The 25,712-nt window shown below is 45.5% G+C and overlaps 1 protein-coding gene across 1 annotated transcript in view; it reads right to left on the bottom strand.

Moving 5' to 3' along the window:
- ABCB6 (ATP binding cassette subfamily B member 6 (LAN blood group)) overlaps positions 1-25,712 on the bottom strand; it is a 231,577-nt gene that overhangs the window by 67,141 nt on the left and 138,724 nt on the right. Inside the window, exons 8-11 of the mRNA XM_069616874.1 lie at positions 25,203-25,312; positions 22,651-22,716; positions 8,640-8,765; positions 7,555-7,631 (exon numbers count right to left, since the gene is read on the bottom strand). Of these exons, the coding sequence (XP_069472975.1) occupies positions 7,555-7,631; positions 8,640-8,765; positions 22,651-22,716; positions 25,203-25,312 (379 nt within the window). The remainder of the gene's footprint in view (positions 1-7,554; positions 7,632-8,639; positions 8,766-22,650; positions 22,717-25,202; positions 25,313-25,712) is intronic.

Below are 25,712 nucleotides of genomic sequence, written 5' to 3' on the forward strand. Positions count from 1 at the left end.
TTTGCGTGCTTTATGGATTTATTCATTCATTTTTCCCTAATCCTTTTAAGTGTCCGGACAAAATGAACTGCCAGGGAGCTTTGGGGGATTTGCAGGAGTGAACAGTACCTACTCCTCTCCCCGACAAGTTTGCAAGTACGTATTTACGCTTTGTGGCAAAACAAGATTCTATTTTTTGGAACTATATGTACGTCCTATAGTCACTGAAAGGGTTAATACAATAGATGTACTGGGTTCTATGTGATCTGCTCGAAAACTTTTAATCTTTTAATCGAAGGTGATTTCCTCTCATTTTCTTTTTTTTTTTTACTGGTAGATTTTGCTGCAAATATATGCGGTCAGAGACTCCCACAGACCCTCCACAACCAATCTACATGTGGTGTGGTTCTAAAAAGGTTTTATATGATTATCTGAACACAGTTCTACATTGTTCCCAAAAAACATTATTTCAACAAATATTTACAATAATCGTATGAATTTCAACAAAGGTTAATCTATTTTAACCAAGACAGATATTTACTAAAATCATACAAGTTCCATAAAAAAAATGAATCGCTGCTAACAAAGACCCTCCTATTATCTAAATAAATCAGGAAAAAATGTTAAGATGGTACCTCAATTACAAAAACCTCACAAAAACACCAACATTAACTGATTAGCTAATGTTTCGCCTGTTTTTTTCAGGAACGCTGCTGCCATCTTGCTGCTTCTTTTTAGTATAGTCACGCTTGTGACGTGCCATGGCGTGGTGATGTCACACGTATCGTGACCGCATCATGTTCCTGCGTCACTCTGCCATTAGCTAATCAGTTAATGTTGGTGTTTTTGTGAGTTTTTTGTAATTGAGGCACAATCTTTTGATAAACAATTGTTTCTGATTTTTTTTTAGATAATATTACGGTTTTTGTAAACAGCAATACATCTTTTGATGGAATTATATGATTTTAGGAAATATCTGTCTTTTTTACATAGATTAACTTATTGAAATTCACATGATTATTGTAATTATCTGTTGAAATAATGGATTTTGGGATCAATGTAGAACTGTGTTGAGATAATCATATAAAACAGACCACTACAACGATAGAATTGATAACTCTAAATCAAGCATAAGAGAGCTTTTCACCGTAGTACGCGAACTAGAAACACCATATGCCCCTCCAACCAACTGCCTCAAACATATACTTGGTGCCCTAGCAACCAAAATGCGCTCCTGGACAAATTAGAGTCACTCCAAAAAAAATCCAATCTAAAAAAAGACAACTCATGATACCGGAACTGCCACTAGCCCCCTCACAAGTGTCTACGTACCACACTACCGTACCATTTGACTTGACCCAGGTATCTGTTCTAGAAGGGAAACAAATCATCAGCTGTCTAGAAGTCAACTTCTACGGTGCTGGGTTGAGGACAGGTGCTCCGTGGTACAGTAAGTTGTGCAATTTGTGTAACGCTGCCTGCCTCTTGTATTTCGCTGTCTGCCCCCGTTTTATGCATGTGAGGCTTGTATGCTTAAATCCTTTATCTTGCTGTCCTCCCACCCCCAAGGTAGCCCTCTCCTGCATCATCCACCCCCTCCCCCGCATCAACAATCCCTCCCTGCCCACTGTGGGAGTTTGTATTGACACATTATGGTGACACCACCACCGCGTTGTTGCTGATGCTTTGATTTGACTTTTGGACTCATGTGACTCATGTTGGTTCACTCATCTCGAATCACGTCGTTCTCCTGCTGGACTTCTTTAAGCACCACGTAATGGCTGCGAGTCATGTTGTGCACATCTACGACTTGAATCCTGGCTCGCACTTGCTGAGCTCTTACAACATGATGTGTTCTCTTAACTTTTTCACTGTTGTATTCTCTGTTCTCTCCTCTTCACCTTTCTCTCTCTCTTATTTTTTTCTTTGCAATTACTCTATTAGAAGTGTCCCTGGACCTAGTATGATAGCAACAATTATGTGTCCCCCCCCTCTCCCATACTTGTTCCCCCCCATCCAGCACTATCTGAAATGTCATCAGGCCTAGTACCATAGTCGCTTGTTTTGTTCCTCTCCCTCCTTTCTCCTCCCCTTTCCCTCACCTCTTGTATATTCCGGCTCTACCAGAAATGTCATCAGGCCTAGTACGGTAGTCGCCTGTCTGTTTCCCATTCCCTTCCTATCTGTGTCGTAGCTCTTGCACTATCTGAAATGTCGGCAGGCCGAGTACGATAGTTAATTTCACATTCTTGTTGTTCATGGCCTGTAAGAATGTCATTGTATTTTCCCTTGTTCATTCCCTTGCCTTGAAGCGCTTTGAAACACATTGTGTATAGGCGCTATATAAATAAACTATCTTATCATATCATAAAACCAACCAGATGCCAGGGGGACTTATGTCCAGCATCGGTCATCAAAGACTGCGCCACCGATCTAGCCCCATTTATCACAGCCATTGTAAACTCTTCCTTCACCTCCAGCACAGTCGCTACTAACCTCAAAGAGGCATGGGTTCTCCCCCTCCTAATAAAAAACAACTCCTGACCCTAGCATCCCAATTAACTATCGACCTATTACAACTGTCTCCAACGTGAAGATGCTAGACAGAGTAGCATACGTGCAGATCCAAAAATATCTAGAAACCAACAACCTCCTTAGCCTGTGCCAATCTGGACTCCGTCCAGGCCACGGAAAAGAATCAGCCCTACTTGATTTAAAAGGTAGAAATGGACGACTGCATTGACAATGGAAAACTTCCCTTCCCCTCCTTCTTGACGTCTCTGTCGCCTTCGATCTGGTGGACCTCAATACACTATGCCATCACGTGGCCTCAGCAGCTCACTTTTCGCACAAGGCGATTGCGTGGATTAAATGGTTTCTATCCAACAGAACCATGAGTCTTCTTACCATCAGCAGCAGCAGACCCGGCCCCAATCACCACAGGTGTCCCCCAAGGCTCTTGCGTCTCTCTTACACTTTACAATATTTTCACTAAGCCCCTTTTCGACTGCCTTGACTCCTTGGGTATCTTCTACAGTAATTATGCAGACGATACCCAAATCCTCATCCCCATTACTTGCAACTATGATACCGACTCCAGTGCCCTGAAGCGTGTTTACTAAAGCATCCAGGCTTGGATGGCCACGCACTCGTTGTGCCTTAATGATCATAAAACAGAGGTCCTGCTCATTGGCTCACACAACCGACTAAACAAACTCGACAAATCCTACGCATCCTTCGTGATAGATGGAAACACAATCCCCATCGCCAAAACAGTAAAAACCCTGTGAGTTTATCTTGATGCCTCCCTCACCCTCACTAAGCAGGTCAACGCAATAGCCGCTTCATCAGCCTACACCACAACATTAATTAATGCCAGCAGACGCTTCCTGTCCACTGATCGCTGCCTTACCCTAGCCAGAGCCCCCATCCTATCAAGACTCGACTACTCCAATGCCATCTTTGCAGGAACTTCCACCAGTAACTTAAGAAAACTCCAAGTTACCCAAAATAACGCTCTTACAGCAGCACTGAATATCCAGAAAAAAGACCACATATCTGCTGCCAGAAGGAACACCCACTGGCTCCCTATCCACGAGAGAATCCATTTCAAGCGGACAGACCAACCAGGACCTCCCTATCCAACAAGCGCCTAAAAACCCAAATTCAAACTTCAAAAATCGGGAGGACGTAGCTTTCCTCTAGTCGCACCTAAACAATGCAACGCCCTTCCTGCACATCTTAGAGCTGATGCCTCCTACTGGTCATTCCGCAAAAAACCCAAAACATGGCTGTTCTCATTAGATAACTAACTTACTTAGCACACCCCATTAAAGTCTTTTGCCAAGAAATGGTAATCGGCTTTTCTGCAAATTAACTGTGCATTGTGTACTTGAGCATGCATTGTACTACTCCCAATGCAACCTAAGAATGCCTTTAACAGCTCCCTGATAAATAAAACCTTTAGAAGCACACTGCATGGTAGTGTCTGGATCTCATTTTCTTAATTCTTAACACGAGTTCCTTTTAGTGGTACACCCACCAGACGGTCCACACAGCAGAGGTGCTGCATGAGATGCAGCTAGAGTTCAGATTGAAGCAAACTAATTACAACTGTAGGGGAGCGCTGAGTCGCCTTACCAAACACTTGCGCTAGTTTTTTCAATTACATTAATTGTTAGCCTAAACCCACACCCCACATATATGTGGAGCAAAATCTGTTAAAAAAACTTCAATTAATTCTACTTCAATTAAATCTCCTGCAGCAAAAAACCCCTACCCCAGTGGACTGGAGTGCTTATTTTTTTTTTTAGAAACATGTATCATTTACTTTGATGGAGGTGTTATGTTTCCATAATTCTTCCGTGATTCTTTTTTGTTTAATCAATAGCAAGGAATGACTAGTGTTTCAATATTTCATAGGATGATTTAAAAAAAAAGAATGTCCCAATTATAGCTCTTGGGTTTGCAAAGAAGATTAGCAACAGGATTGATTCGCCAATTTACAAAAAGGTCCAAGGAATGTCTACTAATGACATTTTTAGACATGGACAAAAAAATAAAAGCACAAAAATGGAACAGACTCTTTTACGGAAGGGAGTGAGATTTGGGAGAAATCCCCAAGGGAAATATTTGGGGAATTAGGGAAAACAGGGCTTTTAAAGCAAATAACGGGGGAACGGTGGCAAAGATTATGGATAGGGACGCTCCTGAAGTCATTTATTGGCAATTTGCAAAGGTCACATGAAAACATTTCAGCTTTGGGAATACGAGAGACAATTAGGGGTTCTACACATAGCATCAGTATAAGGTAATATTATCCCCATCAATAATGTCGCTGTGAAACGCCATAGTCTACATTATTTATGGGGTAAATAGGAGCGGGGGTTGCATAGCTGCCCGCCTCTTCCTTTAAAAAAAGATGGGAGTTGCGGGGGTGTCCCCCGCAGGTTTCATGTGGTAATATCGCTGCAAAAAAAGGCGACATTTTTGATGGCGACATTTTGCGGGGATATCATCACATGGAACCATAGCATCCGCAAAGGAGAGGATATATCGTTATCTTCTGCAGTGGCTAGTAAATTGACCATCTCCATGCCAGTTTCCAACTTGCATCCATAAAGTTAATATTGCCACTGTCTGCATTAAAGGCATGGTCTAGTAAAAAATGTTATTTAAAAAATAGATAGGCAACATAAAAAAAAAAAATACTAGCATTCTCTTTTTTAAACACTTCCTATGTAAAGTTTTGAGCTATTCAAGCTCAAAATTCACAAAAGCAAGCACATGGGCGCATCCATTTTGTGAAATGGATGCCCTCCTGTGCTGGCTTTTGCTTTTGCGGCACTAATGAAGGAAAAGCCAGCCAGCTGTAGTAAACAAAAGCTACCGCTGGGTGGCTTTCCCTTCATTAGTGCTGTACGCGGAGGACGGGGACCGGAGACCAGAGCAGGAAAGCTGCAGCTGAATCTCGGTTAAGTGCTATTTATTTTTTTAGAAAAATAAGCACTAGCTGGGGTTTTTTTTTCTAAGTTTTCCAGGCTGGAGGAGCACGGAAAACTTAGAAATAAAACCGCAGCTTTAAAAACGTTGTATTTATGTTTGCGGTCGCTTTTGATGCGACCACAAACATAAATACAACGTTATTGTGTTGGAAAACGCTGCGGTTTTTCTTTCCAAGTTTCTCAGGCTCCTCTGGCTCGGAGGAGCCTGAGAAACTCGGAAAGAAAAACCGCAGCGTTTTCCAACACAACCGCGTTGTGTTTCTGCCTGAATCTGCTTTCCCCAAATGGGAAATCAGCTGTAGGCAGAAACACTATGCGGCATGTAAACACAACCGCGTTGTGTTTCTGCCTGCTGTGGCTTTCATTTTGGGTCTCCGGTGCTCTCCTGGGGCAGCACCGGAGACCCAAAGTGATAGCCACAGCAGGCAGGCAGAAACACAACGCTGTTGTGTTGGAAAACGCTGCGGTTTTTCTTTCCGAAAGAAAGAAAAACTGCAGCGTTTTCCAACACAATAACGTTGTATTTATGTTTGCGTTCGCTTCAAAAGCGACCGCAAACATAAATACAATGTTTTTTAAGCTGCGGTTTTATTTCTAAGTTTTCCGGGCTCCTCCAGCCCAGAAACCTTAGAAAAAAAAACGCAGCTAGTGCTTATTTTTTATTTAAAATAAATAGCACTTACCGAGATTCAGCTGCAGCTTTCCTGCTCTGGTCTCCGGTCCCCGTCCTCCGTGTACAGCACTAATGAAGGGAAAGCCACCCAGCGGTAGCTTTTGTTTACTACAGCTGGCTGGCTTTTCCTTCATTAGTGCCGCAAAAGCAAAAGCCAGCACAGGAGGGCATCCATTTCACAAAATGGATACGCCCATGTGCTTGCTTTTGCGAATTTTGAGCTTGAATAGCTCAAAATTTTACATAGGATGTTTTAAAAAAGAGAATGCAAGTATTTTTTTTTTATGTTGCCTATCTATTTTTTAAATAAACATTTTTAATAGACCATGCCTTTAACTAGGAAATCCTGCATCACCATGCCAGTTTCCACATTGCATCAGTAAACTAAAATATAATGCTAAAAGATTGCTGTCTCAGCTGGATGCTCACAGGGATGCCTGCAAAGCACGGGTTTCAATCTTGGCAAGGCCATCTTAGCCTCCCAAACTTGCAAGCACCAATGAGATTGGTTATAATAACGCCATGTACTGGAGGGCCTAGAGTCAGTCCAGTTTGTGGTGTGTGCTAGGTAAAGAAATGGCCATTTTGCTCTCCAGATGCTATTGCTGCGGGTGTGGAGGCATTGATTATTTGACAGTAGCTCTGGGAAGTGGTTAACAGTGAGAGTCCTCTAGCCAAAGCGCATATGATCTACGGTAGGCTTGGGGAATACGGCTCTGTTGCCAAAAGGCAGTTTCTAAATACGTATATATTGTCTTACATTACACTGCTTCCAGATGTACAGATGTTGCTAATTACTGACAAGCTAGGCAACCTCTCGGACTGAGTTGGTTGCTAGATTAAGGCTGCCTATATGCTGGCATTTAAACAAAAACATCATTAAATAAGGAACTACTCAGGTTCTACCTGGATGTTTAGGGGAGCACACCTCTGGCTAATACGAGTGGGCCTCTTACAGTAGATCATTGAGGACATGTCAGCATTGTGGTTTCAGACCTGCCAGCTCACCCAAGGTCACACACATTCGAGATGGAAGCCACCCATGTTCCTGAAGGGCCATAGGTTGTTATATATCTTGACAGCTACTCTGCTTTCCTACACATGGCATGCGCCTCTCATGTCAGGGAGGCTTAACTGCTAGATGGAGATCACTTAAGAGAACTGTGGAGAGCATCCTCGTGCATTACCCAGAATGAGCATAGACTCTCCTTAGCCTCAATGCGAGAGCTGGTTTTCGTTCTTTGCAGGGACTGGGATATGGTCAGACCCAGCCCACTGGGTACCTTTGGCACCTTTGGCAGGCCTCTCTCACACAATTCACTATTCCCTTCTACCATTCAGCATTCTGGCATCCACGTACCCCCAGCGGAGGTGGATCCCATATGTGTCTTTTCTCACCTGTAGTAGGTGCCAAACCAGTTGAGTGGAGTGTAGAGCTGGATGATGTAAGTCCCAAACAGCACATAGTCCCCCACCTGCAAGAGAGATTGTAGGAACATTAGACAAGTTCGGAGAGCCCCACAGCATCTGGGACACATTAGAAAGCTACAAGGCATGGAGGTGGAAGGAGGAATGGTTACGAGTTAGAGTGCCTATTTTTCACCATAGCTTCCAGGACAAGAACACTGCGCGCCATTATATTTGTTTATTTTTAGGGATGTGGATTCTGTCTCTATAATGGGAAAAGGAACCAGACACAAGATTGACTGATGCAACAATGGTGCTCTAACAGATGCAGGAGTACCAGGAATAAGGGAAGAGGGTTGCAGGATAAACCAGGAAATCTGCAGACCGGGTAACAGGTGGGCTGCAAGCAAGGGATTAAAGAAAATGAGGGGTGTACTATGGCGCAGCGGGCTTTAAGCCTATACATATCAATCTGGAATAAGAGCAACAGATTGAGGGATACAGCCGGCAATTAGTAAGAACCCATGGAGAAAACAAAATGGGTTGGCAGAAGGAGAGGGACAAGAGCCAAGAACCAGTAGAAAGACGTGGAATTAGCAGTAGAAGGAGTTGGTAAGAGGTGGGTCATACAGAAAGAAAATCAGAAACACATCCAACAGAGAAGGAGACAAAGACAGGAAGGTAGGAGGAGGACCAGGCAAGGATAAAGCAGACAGAACAGGATCCCTCAAAAATAGCTGACAAACAAGCACCTCCAAGGAGAATAACTGAAAGCGTGGAGGGAAGCTAGGTATGCAATCCACGCATTATTAGGGAAACTAGAAGTAGAAACAAAAAACAAGAGGAGCAATGAAGTCAGAAAACAGGAAGGGAATGCAGAATAAGACCAACAGAGGCAGAGGAGCAAGGACTAACAGCTAGAAGGAGAATAAGCAGGTCAAGAACCAGACAGAGGATCAGAAATGGACTAAGATAGAAAGACCCGACCGCTGCCCAGGAGAACCTGAAAATAGAAAGAGCTGGAACGCAGGATGTGGAGTCTGGATAAGACATGCAGGACCACAAAAGTCACACACCTTAAACTTGCCCTCGGTCACGAAATAAGCGCAGAGCAGCGAGCCGGCCAAGAGTCCCAGGCCGATGATGAGATTTTGAGTTTGATTCAGTAGGGCCAGGCTTCCGTTCACCTTGAACTCGGACACCTGAAGAGAACACCAGAGAAGGAAAAGAGCAACTGTAGAAAACAACATTAATACGTACAGTTTTTGCAGTTAAATGCTTACGCGACATTGTCCAAGGACGAGGGCACATGCAAGCAGTTCAGAATCTGCAAACGTTATAGAGGTTGAGGACCCTACTCAGCCTCCAGTGAATGACTATTTGGGCACTGTAAGGAAGGCATGGTATCAAACAGTAAGACAGACACAAGTGATCACAGTTCAAGGGTGTTTATTGAAATTCAATCAGGTTTGAAAAACGCCTATCTAATCCTAAATCTAAGGATGGGAGCAGGCTACGACCATCAAATAATAATAACGCAGTCCTAGTGGTGTCTTGTCAAATTAAAAGGGCCTATACTCATAAACCTATTGCCAATCCTTACTTCTGAATACAAATAGTTGGGGAAACAAAGTTATGCAAAAGAAAGTGTTCAAGAAATGATATGTCAGGATATTCAAGACGTTGGCTTCCCTTCCCCGCGTTTTTAGCATGGATAAGGTGGCACACTCAAGCTTAGCACACTCTCTGGTTCTCTAGCGCGAGGATGCAGTTGATTGATTGATTGATAGATATTTTATTTCTATGGCGCTCGTACACAAGTGTTTCAGAGAGCGACAAGGCAAGGGAAGGGAACAGGGGAGAACAAAACAGCGATCTTACTAGGCCCAGTGACATTGAGAACGTGCAAGTGCATGGAAGAGGGGAGAGGGGAAAAGTGCATGGAAGGGGGGAGAGGTGGAAAGTGCGAAGCAGAGGAGAAACAGATAAATAACAATAAATAAATAATAAAGGCAACAAACAGTGGTAATGCAGCCCAGCAATTTGCAAGTGCTAGGTTTAAGGCAGCAGACAGGGTAGGTCTGATAAGTGCAGGAAGAAAAAGGGGGGGCTGTATGGGTACAGATGCAGACCCCAGTGCAAGCGGTGGCCCGGAGGCAGTGCGGGAGGGTGACGGGATGAGCAGGTACCTGGGCCCAAAAGACAGAGGGTGGCCAGGTGCACGGTGCCAAGAGAGAACAGATCAGCAGGAGAGAGGGGGAGTGAAGGCAGAAGAAAAGAGGAAGGTCTTGAGGTGCTTCCGGAACCGGAGATGGTTCTCCTCAAGTTTTAGAGTGGCAGGGAGGCTGTTCCAGAGGGAGGTCCCAGCCGAAGTTCAGAATCTTAGTATCAGGGCCTTCTCTGCCAAAGTCTGTTGTCATTCAAAGTCTGTTACTTGAGAGGGCCTGATGTGACAAACAAATGTTAAAGTTCCTTTCTTCTCAGGATTTTCACTGATGGAACTTCTCGGGTCATTTTCTGTCCATCCCGGGTCCCCCTCTGCTGGGCTCATACTCAATTCAACACAGAACCTTCAATTGATCTCGCTCTGCTGGGCTCAGACCAAATTCACATACTTTTTCAAACTTTCGCTATTACATTGAAATCGAAGACTTGACTGTGTGTGGGATTTTGCTTGACCCGTCGCATGACCACTTCGATTCACATTCATTTGTTCACTTTCAAGTGATCTCGATCCGCTGGGCTCGGATCAAATTGATCTACTTTCATCACTCCTCAGCTGGATAGCTCACAGAGACCTTCGAATAAGCGCCCACGCAGTGCAGTCCACTCTGTCAAAGGTATTGTAGTTTGTTTTAAAGTTCAATCACTCATCAGCAGTTCACTTCACTTGTGTTTCTTATAATACTTATTTCAAACAATGTTTGTGTCAGCACTCTCCATACAATGTTGGCGCTTGCAACCTTGGCTTCAACACAGACGGGTCTTATGTCGGTCTCCCCAACTCACCAGCTGTGTTGATTTCACAGACGTTGCTTTGTTCTTGGAGCCAAGGACAGTACCACGGCAGTTGGCGATTCTCCCTTCCTTGATTATGGATGCAGGAGGGCCCTGGGTACATCCAACACACAATGCAGGATTCTTCAGCCTGGTTTCCAGGTCTTACCCTTTTTTATTCTCGAGGTTTCGTGAAAGTAATGGTTCATTGTCGAAAAGGTCAAGGGAACATTCCTCCTTGCGATTCCCTTCTGTTATGCCGTCTTTCTTCTCTCGTTAAACTGCCTTCTTGGAACTGCTGTTTCCTCATGTGCTTTGTCTCGCTCAGAGTGTGCTCTCGTACTCCACCCTATATCTGTGTGGGAAAGTGTAATGGAAGTCAGGTGTGAGTGATTGTCGACAACTGCTTGACCTTGCCTGACCATAGTATTGGGACATGTCAGGTACTTGGCTTGGGTGTTAGTCTTTTTTCCCTTAGAGTGGGCTGTCAGTGAGAAGTGTCTTAAATAGCCTACCGGATAGGATGGCGGAAAGGTGTTATAGGGAAGGGGATACCGCGTCTCACCATCCAGTGTCCTACTCCCACAAGACCCCTCAGCCAGGTGATCCTCCCGCACTGGTCCACTCCCAGGAACTGGATCCAAAAGCGATGGCCGTCTCATGGCCCCCTGGATGACAGATCCCCGGGGGCTAGGGGGTGAGACACCCTCTGGTTTCTCATAGCTTGAATTCACCGGCTGGAAAATGTTATTTATTTATTTATTTTATTTACATTTATAAAGCACCCAAGCCCAGGGACATCAGGGTGCTGCAGCAATCTGGTTACACTGATATTGGCTAAAACAGAAAAGTCACATTAGGCGAAGAGGCAGGTTTTTAGGGTCTTACAATGGAGCTGTTGTCAACTGGCACGTGTGCCTGGTTCGCCAGCCCAACACAATTTTGGTCCAAATTGATGTGCGCCACACATCATGGTTCTTTCCTGATAATGTAAGCACTTTAGACGTGAAGAGGGTCTAGAACAGTATCTAACAGCCATTGCTGCACATCCCATAAAGCACAGCACATGCGCGGATGAGCCGAACTGGATTAAAGGTCAACTATTTATTCCAGTTATCCAGATGAAATCTACACAATTTCTCAGATCCAAGTATGATGGTTGTTGCAAACATTTACACATAATGGCGCAATCCCATAGGAAAACGATCTGTGAATCAGGAATTCATTGTCATTTTGTATAAGTATTAAACATGTATGCCAGGCAGAACACCAACATTTATATACATTTTTGTAAACTTTGAATAGTTTCATGTGTATTTGGTTCATGATGGTTCTTAGGACCAATGGGAGCATTTAAAGACGCCCGGCCTGCTGTCTTAATTTTAACAATTTCCAGGGTTAAAACACATTCTACAACATATTCCATTAACAGAGGCAATACATTTCTAGTGCTCCTCTCCGCCTCCACCATGCACAAGCCACGCCCTAACACACCACAGACAAGTTACAGCATCGGCCATGCTCCGATTGTACTTCTCACATGTGGGTGGTGACAAGATGTCGTCAGTTATGATTTTAAGATAGCTCGGCGAGACAGATGCTTGCTGCAGAAATGTGTGCACGTTAGCAAAAAAGGAATTGTATAAATGTAATGTGGTTTGTGAGGCAGAGATGCGCGAGAGGAGGAGAGGGGGGGGGGGGTGCATTTTGAACCATGTGTTGTCCGCTGATGGAACCATACTGAGAGCTGGCAAATGTTGACATGCTGTTTTGGGAGCCTGTCTGCAAAGAAAGAATGCAGCAAAACTGAACTTGGAGACAACCTTCAACCCTGGGTTAGTTTTGTAATGACCCCGCCATAAAGCCTGTACCCTTGACCCCCGGCTCCGCAGCAATAGCCAAGTCCTGACTGAAGCTCGACCTTTCTGGGGGAACGAACACACACCCACTGCTGTCCCAGATGGAGGGCGGGAAGCATCCTCCATGGCGCTGAGCTGGCCCTACCCTGCATGCCTTCTAGGCAGTGCTTGCAAATGGGAGTCTGTAATTCCTGGTGTTCATCGTTGGCTCCTCGTCAGAATGTAGGCTGGATTCTTCTCTGCCCCAGAGTGAATGGAGGCTGCCCACGACCAGGCAACAGGGCTACCCTCAGGTCCAGTGGTCTCGCGCCTCGTGGTAACCGTGGCGGGGCACAGGATGGCTAAAGGGACACTTAAGACTAGAAAACATTCATAAGGGAAAGCCCATGCCAAACCTTTTTCATCACACATCTTTATCTTGGCTGTGCAGTAGAAACAACAATGCACAATCGCAGATGAGTGACTTCCGAGAACGGCTATGCTATGCTATGCTATGGCATTTATAACATGCCTATACACAAGTGGTTCATGGCGCAACAAAACTAGAATTGAGATGCTGGGGATTGAACCTGGGGCCTCAAGCTGGTGGCCTATAATTAGGTGCCTTTCTAGGGATGTGTCCCTTCCAAAATAGGGTTAGATGCTGGCCTCCATCCTTTGTTCTGAACTCTTTGCATTGTTCTTTGTTCTGGTTTTGCTCATCGCCTTCCCCATGTCTGTTTTGATGTTTTGGTATTGCGCTTTGACGCCAGCGCACAATAAATAAAAGGTCACCGGATAGTTCAGGGTCCACTAGGGCCTTCACCCACCCAGATTGACCAAGTGGGGTTAGAATGTGATAAAGTCATTGTTTATTGCAAAGGAAATAAATCTTTCTCAAAGGAATTAAGGTTTCCCTCTACAGCAGGTAAACACGTGCCGGTATAGGAAAGCAGCCCCCAACTGTCCTAGTTGGGATACCGTAATAGTGAAAGTCCACCAGCAGCAGAGAAAGTCTCCAGTCTACTGGTAAGAGGTCAGATGAAGGAGCCCCCTCCCCCTCAAAAGGTTAGCAGATGGGATGCCGGACCGGAGACAGGGGTCATTTTATGATTGGGTTTGGAGGAGCTGTCTGGTAGGCAGAAACTCAGGTCCAGGTGCCAGGCAGCCCACAGGCTAGTCAGGGCAGTGCAGGCGGTGGCTCAGCAGTTTAGGTCAGGTAAGACTCAGGGCCTTCTGAGTCCCAGGGGTCTTTGTTCGATGTTCCTTAGGGTTCACTGACTTTTGAAACAGTAGGCCTCAGACTGGTACTTGTTACCAGCCCTCACTCCTTTGATGCTCCTCCATCTTCAGGTCAGGCCCAGCAAGGCTTCTGGGAGTGGTGTTGTTAAGGAAACATTATTCATAAATCTTGTCTTATTGACAAATGTTCACAAACTTTGCTACAGATGACTTACCGGATGGTATGTTTTAACGTCATCAGACTAACAAACACTCGCGTGATTGACTTCCATGCAAACGCTGGCCCCTGGCAAGCAGTTGAAATAGGCATTTCGACCTACAATCCTACACACATGACCTACAGATACTTTTTGACCTCCCTTCTACAGCCGAAGAAGGGAGTTTGTTGCAAAATGGCAGCGCAATGAAAGGAGATAGACGACTGGTGGATGAACGCGATGGGGGTGAGAGGGGGGGGGGGGGGGGTGGAGACGTGGCATGGGGAACGGCAAGGGCGTGAAAAGGAGGAATCAGGGTGTCGTTGATGGTCAAGAAGGTGTATTGGGTGGGTCTGGAGGGTGTGGTGGGGAGCTTCTGTGGAACACAGTGGGCTGTGCAGGGATGTGCCACCACAAGCCCCTGCAAAAAAGTCAGAAGCAAGAGAGTGGGGGGGAGCAAACGAGAGGCAGTCTGCAAGAAAAGTGAGCAGATTCATGATTCAGCCAGACCCCCCTCAGTATGGCTCAGATCTCTTTAGCACAATGTTCCTTCCCTTCAGATCAATCCCTTTTACACAATGTTTGCAGCATGTTCTTTTCAGGTGACTCACGGTCCACCCCGGATCCCCCCCAGCCGTGCTCAGATCCCTTTTTAACACAATTAGTCTCCCTCAGCCGGGCTCGGACCAATTTCAATCAAGTATCGAAGACTTTTCAATGAGCACATAGTTTGTGCTCGACAACCTGTAATTCTGCCCTCTATATGGTAGGTTAAAGGCACAGAACACCCTAGCAAGGCTCTCAATTTGGTAAAACGTGGTAGGCAGCCAGGCTTAAGCTTTCAGGAGGTGATGCAGGCAGGTTCTTAAGTATAGTGTTTCCCCAAACTGCCCACCAAAGGAATGTCCACACTATGGTGGGTGATAACACAGCTTCTTTATATAAAATAAGGTTTTTATTTTTTGAAGATTCTGTGAGGCCTATGCCCCTCCCTCTCTCTAATCGGCACCTTAACCCAGTTGTCCCTGACCAGGTTAGTAGATACAGAAGGTTGACACCCCCGCACCCCCTTATTGGCTAGTTCTACCTTCTGCTAGAGGTGAGGACCTAAAGGCTGAATGCTTTATCTTGCTAAACTCCCTATGGGACTTCCTACCTCACCCTACACTATCCCAGCTGTTGGTGTTCACTCTCAGCTCTCCCCTTTCTACTCCTTCTTCTCCTCACACCATCTCACTCTTCCCATAAATTCTGTGTCCCTTCGATGTTCAACACTCCTATGTCTTGCCTCCCCCCTTTGATGTTACTCCCCCTTCCACAACCCTAGCACTAATCCCTCCTGCACACTACTACTCATTCCTCCCACTGCTACTCACTCCTACACACAACTCCCTCCCCCATACCACTACTACCTCGTCCCACTACTGTTACCGCCAATCTGCTCCATCACCCGGTAACATCTGCTTCACAACTACTCCTTACACTAATCTTTGTAGACGCTCGCACACAAACATGCAAACTCTCATCGCAGTACCACTTCCACTCTCTAGCCAATACCTCACCTGTTCCACAAATCTCCTCCACAGTCTGCCGCTCCTTCTTTCGCCTTTTGGTCTCTCGGTCATCCACCACCTCATACGCATAAACCACACTTGCTGCGTCTATGCCCCTTACAATCCCAGGGTTGGGTCCCTTTCCTGGTCAATCTAGCCCTGTCTTCCCCACTTGGGGCGTGTCTGTAAAGTCGTAAGTAGTGGGCTAAACCCTGCTGACTTTTCCCACGCAGGCTCACCACATAGTGGAGATGGCAGCCCAGGAAAGCAGTGTTCACGTTTATATTTTGGGAACCTGGCCCGAGTTGTCACAAGGTAAGTCCTTCGGGGGAGGAGACGTATGGCTCCTATGTTGGTCTACGGTGGTCTAGGGGGCATCTGGGTTGTTGCGGAGGACTGCCGCTGTGGCTCTTCGGCTCCACAAGGTCCTCTGGTACACTGCATGCAGGGGTGGCTTTTCTGTGCATCTTTCTTTCTCTGTCGTACATCACCACAGCCTCGGGATGGTTTTGATGGTTTTGCTTGTCTTCTGCTTTGGACAGTAGAGCTCTGAAAGCATCAGAAGGACACAGAGATAACAGTGGTCTGCATAGAAACACACTACCACATGTTGGGGGCAGGGGGAAGGAATTTGAGGTCCTCTCGACTGCACTGCACCCACCTCAGGAATAGGACTGGCTCCGGATTTCTTCCTGGTAGGCCTCCCACCACCCAGCTGAGAGGGGTTCTCATCCCCTCTTGACAAGGCCTGGATACTGGCATTGTCAGAACAACACGCATTGGCAAAGCCAGCAGTTTTGGCTTTCGTGTAGGCATGGGATAGGCATTTGTCAGGTACTGCCATAATGATATTACCTGGCCGTAAGGTGGCAAAAACTGGTTAACTTTGTGAGTACCTGGGCATATGCTGCCAATGTCTGGCAAATGTTTATATAATACCTAGACATAAGGCCTTGGCATCAGTGTTGTTTCTCTCTTACATCGGTGACATCAAAAAAATAGAAGAATCTACCAGGGCATTTCCACCGAAATTGGGTCCAATGCAGATTGGACACCTTCTGTACGCAGATGATCTGACAATATTTGACCAAACTGAAATTGGGCTCCAACGGAAACTCACTGCCCTCCAAACTTATGCCGTAGAAAATCATCTTGAAATAAACACGAGCAAAACGAAGGTCACGATTCTTCAGAATTGTGGGACGAAACAAAAACCCAACTTTAATTGGCACCTGGGAGAAGCCAACATTGAAATTGTAACAAAGTTCAAATATTTAGGAGCGATTATGGACAGTTCAGAAAAGGAATCTGCCATGCAGGCAGAATTGTATTCAAAAATCAAAAAACTAGCTGCCCAAGCCAAAGTCATCGATGGCAAATTTGGAAAACTTTCACTAGTACCAACAATAAACTTCTACAAAATGAAAGTGGTGCCCACAATAACATACGATGTAGAAGCAATGCCCACAATTCCAAAACAGCTATGGGCCAAGTTAGAAGCTCTATTCTGGCGCAAAGTGCTACACCTCCCGACATCAACATCAGGGACAGCCATAAGACGCGAATTAAGTCTGCAATCCTTAGAATGCTCAGTGACCTGTAATTCGATGATGTTATACAGAAAATGTCGAATGGCACATAACAATGAGGTCTTTAGACTCCTAAAATGTGAGATGGACAGCAGAAACTGTAACATGTTAAAAGACTGGCAAGATGAAAATCAAGTGGTGCTAAATAACATCGCATCAAATGAGGAGGAACTCATAACGAATCCTTGTAAAATTCTAAGAAACATAAAAGACAATGACTGGGCCTCCACAATAGATGAAGCTGCAAAGCTAAAACTCACCAGACATCTACCAAGCAACATGGTTAAAAGAAATGAGCTACAAGCTTATGTAAAACAATGCCCTAGCAGACAGGTTCGAAATCGAACTCTACGAGTACGTTTGAATTTGTACAAAACCAACGAGATTTTGTACATTCGGGGCCAGGCACTAACAAACACTTGTCGATTTTGCAAACACAATCCTCATCCACCACATTAAGGCATCTGATCATGCAATGTTCAGCTACCAGTGCCATCAGGCAACGATATCTATTATGCATGGCAGGCGCTGATATCCTGGCCGAAGAGGACACAGGGTGGTGCCGATTGATAGGAGAAAAAACCACATGGCAAATTGCACTGGCCAAAATGACTGAATACATCGAGAACAATCTACTAAATGAGAAAAGCTAAGCGGTTTCATAACTCAGCATACTCAGCTGTACTGTGATACATCAACGGGTCCCAGAAAAGTTCTGTCACAGACTTGTAAGATCTACGCGAAAGTGAGGTAGAAATCTGTTTTTTTGTGTTTCGCTTCGAGCATTTGACGAAATGCTCTAGAAACAATAATGAATTGTAAAATCTTATTTTTTGATGAAAAAAAAATAAAAATAAAAAAAAATACCTAGACATAAGGCCTTTACTAATGCTTGTTTTTTACAGGACTTGGGTGCAAGGGACAGATGCCAGGACATACATATTGCTTCCAAATCAAGTAGCTGAAGCCACACTTTGTTAATACATTATTATTACATCAGGAGCTCATTTACAGTGGGAATTAAGCCATTCAATCTCAGAAGGGTCTTGGAAATAACAATGACAGGCCCTGTACAGCACAAAGGTTTATGTTACTGTGTGACAGAGCTAGCTCAGAGATCCCAGAAGGGTGTATTTTGGGAGGGGTGTGACAGGTCACCGGTGAGAATGGCCTTAGGGACTAGCTTGGCCCTGTGCAGTCAATGGGTGGGTAACCAGCCAATCAACAGCCTCAAGCTGTGGGCCCCTCGTGACATCCCCTCTCGCTCGTATCTGTACTCTACTGCAAAACGTTCAGTTTATAACCAAACCTCAAAAGGAAGGCTTTGTTATGATATGAAAGGAGTTATTTAGAACGCTCCTGTACACAAATGTTTCTAGGTGCGACGAGACAAGGTAGGGGAACATAGGGGCAGAAACAACAATCTTACTAGTCCTTGCGTCATTCAGATCGTGCAAGTGCAGTGTTTTTTTATTCTATCAACACAAACCTTAATGCCTCTCAATTTCAGTCCTTCGGGTTTAATATATGAATATGTTCGCGGATTCAAAGCCAAGGAGATTTTGGACCAGTGCTACCCCACTGAAAAAATGTCCTGAAGGAAGATAGAATAATTTAGGTGAAGAAATTTGTGCTGAGAACCCAATGCATGCTGGGGCATAGAGTCCAAATTCCCAGAGCAAACTGAAAAAATGACAGGCAGACCCACTGTATACTGAAAAACCCTGGTAGAGAAACCGATGCTACCAGAGGTAGCAAGGCCAAAACTACAGAGCAAACGGAAAGGATCCTTAGACAGGAAACGGCTGCATGCTGGGGCATGTAGTCCAGCCACATTGATGAACCATTGCTGCTTGTAGGGACATTGAATCCAGATCTCCCACACAGACACACACTGTGAAGACCAACGTGGACTATCTGTTGAAATTTTGCAGACCGAGCCCAGTTTTCCAGCACAAACTAGAAAGACCCAGACAACTATTATTGGATGTGAGATTTTGAACACAAAAGACAAACGCGCCCAACTTCCAACTCGAAAAGAAGTCTTGTTAAAACAGAGGTGCATGTGATTCTTCTCTCACGAATGTTACATAAGAAACCTGGGAAGGGGCAAATGAAGACGAAGGAGCTCACAGTGCAAAGGAGGGAAGGATGAAACCCGAAAAGCCTATAGAAGCACATGTCTGGTTCTCAATGTAGATGGGGGAAGCTTGTTGGCAAGGGGACATGTTCTTCCCACACCCCAAGCGCTTTAGAATAAGGCAAAGGCCATTATCAGTCATTTAAGAGACCAGGAGGAAGGGGGGGGGGGCTTATTGGCTTTCGCATGATAATATTATTGTGCATCTTATAGTCATCTTAGATATTAGCAGCCATATCGTGGCACACAGCTTAAACGTGGTGCGGCCATCAGCACCCCAGGCCTAGGCCGCGAACATGAGCGCAGGAATAGGTTGTATCCAAAACACTGATGAGAACGCCCACAGCTACACGGATCCATAAAACCCTTAATTGTCCTGAAATGTTGGCAACCTTCGCGCCCTGGGAAGAATGTGCCCTGGAAGGCCATGGGAGGAGGGCTGGTCCCATGAACAGCGCAATCCCATGAGAAGGAGGGCATGGGCCTCCAACCCCCACAAGCCCTAATCCTAAATTATAGCACCCAAATGTCATGGCTTTAGGACCCCCGAATTCCAGTGTATCAGATAACCCCCAGACCACTGCCCATAAACCTGCTGGACCCCAATTAACCAAAAGATCACAAAGCAGGGCCTTTCTGCCTTCACTCTTAGGTCACGTGCTGTGTGCATGGTGGAATGAAATGATAGCCCAGAACGAGGGTGGGAGACTTTGGAGGGATGCCGGACTATCTGGAAGTGAGTGAAGTGTGCATGAGTTAGTATGACATCGGCTTTCCCCTAGGCCCCCGTCTGTTCGTGCCAGGTACCCTGTTACAGATGTATTTCTTTTCGTCTGAGTTACCAATATAATTGTTACTTGACCATCGGCTGACCAAGGACTATTGAAACATCGCCCATGTGGAAGAAGATGGACGAATCAGTCGGAGACCAATGGTCTGGCATCCCCTATGGAGCAGGTGACCTATGTGTAGGCTCTTACCAACAGACAGCAGTCTACTGTATGTGATGACGTCACTTATGACGCTGTGTACTGTTATAATGTACTGCACATGCCGATGTTGCCAGAATGTTCCGCAGCAGCAGAGTTCTTTGTTGCCGCTTTTCCCTTTTCTATGGACATAAAACTTGTTATCCATGCAAGAGGTGTATTGGGCCTTTTTCCCTAGTGAGTTGTATTTCTTTTGGTGTGAGCGTCTAGGTGGCTTTTCTATAAGCTTCACAGCTCGAAAGACCCCCACTGGCCCCTTAGATGAGGGTGTCGAGAGGCAGATGTATGCATCATCCATAACATTGGCTCCTCCCCTGCCTCTATACCATAGGAATGAGAAAAGCATATCATTTGTGGTGTCTGCCCCCCCTCTCTGATGCCACACCGCAAATATGAAAGGCGGTACTCACTAAGACAACTCTACCGGCCTTACCCCCAGAACAGCTGAAGAAGAGATGAGTCTGCAAGCTCTAGCAGACATGAACATGCTGTAACTAAAAATGACTAAAGCAAGTGACATCACCAAGCCCAAGACTGACAACTTAAAGAACAAATCAGCCTTCCCAGAAGTGGGACCCACCAGCCAGGAGTGAAAACTACAGTGACGAAGACTCAAGAGGGACGCAAGAACCTGAGCAAGACAGGACAGACAGCAAAAAATTATTCCATGATGGATACCATAGTGGAGGCGACCTAGGATGGAGGCAGGGTATTGGTCTCCCACCACCCTTGTACATGACCGCAGGTTTCTATCCCAAAACCAACAGGATATTTTAGGAAGGTGGTGGAGAAACAACTCAGAAACACCCAGCACGGGATGCCCAGGCAGTGAAGGGGGGACCACAGGGTGGACTAGGACAGCCTAGAAAGGACATCCAATAGCCAAAAACTAAAACCAGTTTAAGGGTATAGGACACCAGCCCGGCCAGTATAGCCAAATGTGGACCCAAAATTGCCACAGCAGCTTCGTGGCAAAAATTCCTACAGCAAGTAAGTAAACCTACAGAGATCAGCAGAACTCTAATCCAAATTGCATTCTGCTGAATGTTTCCTAGACAACCCCAGGCACTCACAGGCTGTCCTCAGCCAGCCTCTCAATCACACTCAGGTGCATCAATCAAAGGTTTCGGTGGCCAGCCAACCAGGTTGGCCATGAAACCTGCCAAACACCCAGGTCAGCAAACACAGTATGCGCAGTGGCTCGTTTAGGGCCAGGGACCAGCCTAAGCCATGCAGGGATGCGTGCAGGGATTGGCTCAGAGCGATCCCATGTTTGCACAATAGACATTATAAGGCAAGGAATTGCCCAATAACAAAATATCCAAGAGCATGGCTTAGAATGATACTCTAGTACCTAAAGGGACACTATAAAGGCACCTTGGGATACTAATGCAGTAAATCCGCTTGCCACGCGGTGAAGCCAAAACTAAATGACGGCTGCCACCAGCCTACTCTCTAAAACTAATGTAGGGTGATAAAATCACCTAAGGGCGAATACTGGGGGCTTAGGAAGCAACCCTGTGCTAGGAACCATATGGGCTACCATAGGAACAGATGCGAAAAAGTGCTGCCGTGACAGGGGTACTTCACTAAGTCACCCTGATCACAAAATAAAACTTTAGAACAAAGAAGGGAGCCAGCAGCAAAAAGAAAACAAAAGGTTTAAGGGCTGCCAAAATGGGGAGAGAAAACCCCCAAAATAGAATACTGCCGTAACAGCCAGCCAATGGACAGATTAACAATTGCACCTCTCACAGACATGTTAGAGCATCAAGGCAGAGGGACGCAGGGGAGGGATAGTCTGTGCTTCTGCAGGGATGCTGGACACTGCAGGCTACAGGCAGGCTTGGGACAGAGGCAACTGCCACCAGAGACACCTTACTCTCCTACTGGGACACTGGGCTAACAGTGAAGCCCACACAAACTCGGTTTATGTTTATGCGGGTGATAGCGGCCACTTTTCATATCAATGCCAACAATGCTGCTTATAACGCACAGCTGCCACCGGTGTAGACTGGAAGCACCACATGCATGTATGTGTGTGTGCTGTGCTTAGTGTAAATCCTATACGTTTTGCTAGAATCCAGATGGCAGGAGGGGTTCCCTTACCCATCTACATACAGATTTGAAGCTTTGCGCCAATGTTCAGGTGGTACCGTTTTCAGCAGTGAAAGAGTTGGCCGAATAAGAAGCCGGTTTTGAGTTTTAAAAAAGGCGGTGTCAGGGCCAATGCTACAATAAGGAAAATATAGAAGCCTGACTGCAGGGTACGAAAAGGGTGCCATGCTTGCCAAAAATTCATCAAGGTTGCCCCGATTGTGAAAGCACTTAGGTATACAAGGAGAAAAATCAGGGAGTGAGCCAAGGGCGAATGCCGGAAGGGGCCAAGGTATGGGGGGGAAAAGAATATCCGAGTGAGGGGGAAATTAAGGGCCAGCTAGTAGGATACATGGATGGGGACTGATTATAATGATGAAGGTGGAGGGTAATGAATGGTGGCCGATGAGGTCATCAGGTCACGAGGTAAGCATCAGTTTCCTACCTGATAGCGAGCGATTGCCTCATCAAATCTGTTCACCTCGTAGCTCTCAGCATTGTAATATTTCACCTGAAAAGACAACGAGAAAAAGAAGTCGATGAAAGATGCAATGATCCCCCGTGCTGTCTGGGTGTGGGGGAGAAGGTGCACCCTATATGCTAAGGGAAAGACCTTTGACTATTAGGGTATCACTGCAAATCTTCAACTGATCCTAGTAACACAAAATGTGGTCTTTAATCTTTAAGAATATCTGAGAATCCATTTGTGACTTAAATGTTCACCTTAAATTGCTGGATGTGCACTCTAAACATGGCCACTTTTTGCTTAACCTGATATAGCTCATATGACAAATATGACATACCTGTAATCGTCTTTCTGATGCTTGTATCTGCTTAGATTCACATGCTTTGCATAGGCCAACATCTAGTGGTTGCTGCAGAGTATTTTATGACTTGTTTCCGAATTTTGAAAAGGGATGTTTATGTGAACGTTTTTTTAAATCAAAACAGCAAAGGATGGTGCCAGATGAGTGCAATGCACAGCCATGCAGAGCATCAGAGTACCTCTGCGCTCACACTACTACCTATTGCCAGTGTGCAAGAGCCTGACACCTACTGGTGTGGACTCAAGCACTGCTTCCCTAAAGGAGAAGGGACCCCCATCCCACTTGTATTAAGATTCAAGGTCCTTCATAGAGTGATGGCAAGAAGCTACATTAGTCTGGTGGCCTCACTTTAAAGCAAGCAATTCAAACCTATATTCAACTATCAATTGTATTTGTTCTCCCTTTATTGAATATCCATTTATCAATGTCTGTATTTGTTGTGTTTTATTTGTTATCTGGCTTAAATCCTGCTGTATTGTGTAGTACGTGACTGTCTCCCAAGTTAATAGTCACAAGCTGAAGCCAAGGACCACCAACAAGGACAAAAGTAACTGAGCACACAATTGAGCATCATGGTAAGGGTTCTAACACTATTCGAGCTCTTGCAGGTGGACAAAAGGGCAGCTGCCTCACTGGAGGCTTACACAGCCAAAGTGATGCTCAGCATGTAGTCTTTGCAGGCAGTTAGAGCTTTCCTTCCAATTTTGAGGACTACCTAAAGAGCTGGAAACAAATTGAAGAACAAAGGGGAAACATGGCATGCAGAGTTCTGATATGGTTAGAGCCTGGATGACACACTTTCTGATTGTCTGAAGAGAAACATGCTGTAATGTAGTTCATGGGAGTTTTTTTTCTCCATTTTTGTGAATTGTTATATAGGACCAGTGATGTTTAAATTGATGGCGTGTACAACATGTACCAAAGACAAGCTAAACATCGCTTTACTTTTAAAAGCCTGCAAGGTTGGTGTTTGACTTGTTAAGGGAAGCCGAGACACAAGATCTACCCTGATTTCCTATAGGACAACATCAGTTCTTTATTGTCGCTATCAGGTCAGCCCCGAACCAAGAGAGGGAAGGCAACAAAACAAAATAATACCAAGTGTAAAGTGCAATTCATTTCTATTCAGAAGGTACCCGCTCTTGTCATTAAAAGACATTGGCCCTCGTCCAAGTAGGGTGGTAATTTGACACAATTACCACTGAACTACTGCCAAACGGAATTACTGCTACCACCACTTGGTCCTGTGGGTTTACCACAGGATTACAAGTGGCCCTAGGCAGTGTAAATCCCAATTATTTTAGAGTCTGTGGGACTTCCTGGGGACTGGTGGAACTACTGCCGGCAGTAGTTCCTCCAGTGGTAATGATACCAATTTATTAGCGTTAAGGTGGAGGATTTACCTCAAGTGTTTTGCTGGAAGTACAACCCCCACTTGAAGCCTGAACTCGGGATTTGGCAGAACGGAAAAAGTGGCGGTAGATCCATTACCATCACTGTGTGTAGGAGGAAGCCTCCAGTGAGGCGGCTGCCCTTTGTCCCCCTGGAAGAGCTCTAATAGCATTCGAACCCTCACCATGCGGCTCAGTTGGGTGCCTAGTAACTTTCACCCTTGTTAGTGGTCCTTGGCTTCGGCTTGTGACCATTAAATTGGGAGACGGTCAAGAAAGAAGAGTGGGACCATTCAACCCCCTCAACACCCTCCTCCCAAGAATGTGAGTGATTAAAAAGAAAGGCTAACCACTGCGGTAATGCCCCCTGGACTGAAGACCATGAAAGGTAGAGACTTTGGCAAACCTATAGACTGTGTTGAAGCCAGAGGCTTTTTTAAAGATAGAGATTTTGTTGTTTGGACCTCAAGGTGGAGATAGTCAGTTGTAGAATTGGAATTGTCAGGAGTTTGCCCACCCAAGATTGAGAATTAAGTGGGCAGGAGGAAACCCTGTTACTTGTTATTCCTGGAGAAGCCACTCTAGGCACTGGCACCTTACTCCCAATAGATGCAGACTGGCTGTAAGATGTATATTTAATTTGCCCAAAGCTGTAAGCCTCAATAAACCTTCCTTGAGTGTGTGACTGGTGTTGATCCCGCTCAGCCTTTTGACAGTGTAGAGATTCTCGGTGCTGTAAAAACAGTGTCTCTAGGTTTCCCCCTGTTCATTTTTTTTACCGTCTCAAAGTTTAGCAGCGAGTCCACAGCCCTGGATTTTGCCTCGTTGTCCCGAGTATTCATGTCACGGCGATACTTAGTTCTCCATTCTGTGATTATTATGGTGAGAGCTTAAGAATAGAAAAAAAGGAGATATTGTGATGGTTTGTGGCGCTAGAGACGCACGTAGGGGAGTCACACACACACACACGCACCTCCCCCCCTCCCTCCAATGTTTTGAAAATATCACAATATAGGATCTAGCTTAAACTTGATAAAAAGTAAGTTACTCACGGTAATCCAGACGTGGACACCCTTTCTCACTGTCAGAGAGGCATAGCTTCACCTCGCTGATGAGGCCCAACAAGGTCGAAACACGTGTCAGGGATTGATGTTGGCACTTGTGTCCAGAGGAGAATTGCCTGACATTCTGGTTCTGGACTGCCCCAAGTGGGTGGGACCAGACTGATATGCAAAAGGATATTTCTCCTCTGTGAAATGTACCATGAGCTAAACCAGGGTTATAGACCC

The sequence above is a fragment of the Ambystoma mexicanum genome, chromosome 9 (genome assembly GCF_040938575.1).
Source record: "Ambystoma mexicanum isolate Mex_15411 chromosome 9, UKY_AmexF1_1, whole genome shotgun sequence".
Taxonomy (NCBI): domain Eukaryota; kingdom Metazoa; phylum Chordata; class Amphibia; order Caudata; family Ambystomatidae; genus Ambystoma; species Ambystoma mexicanum.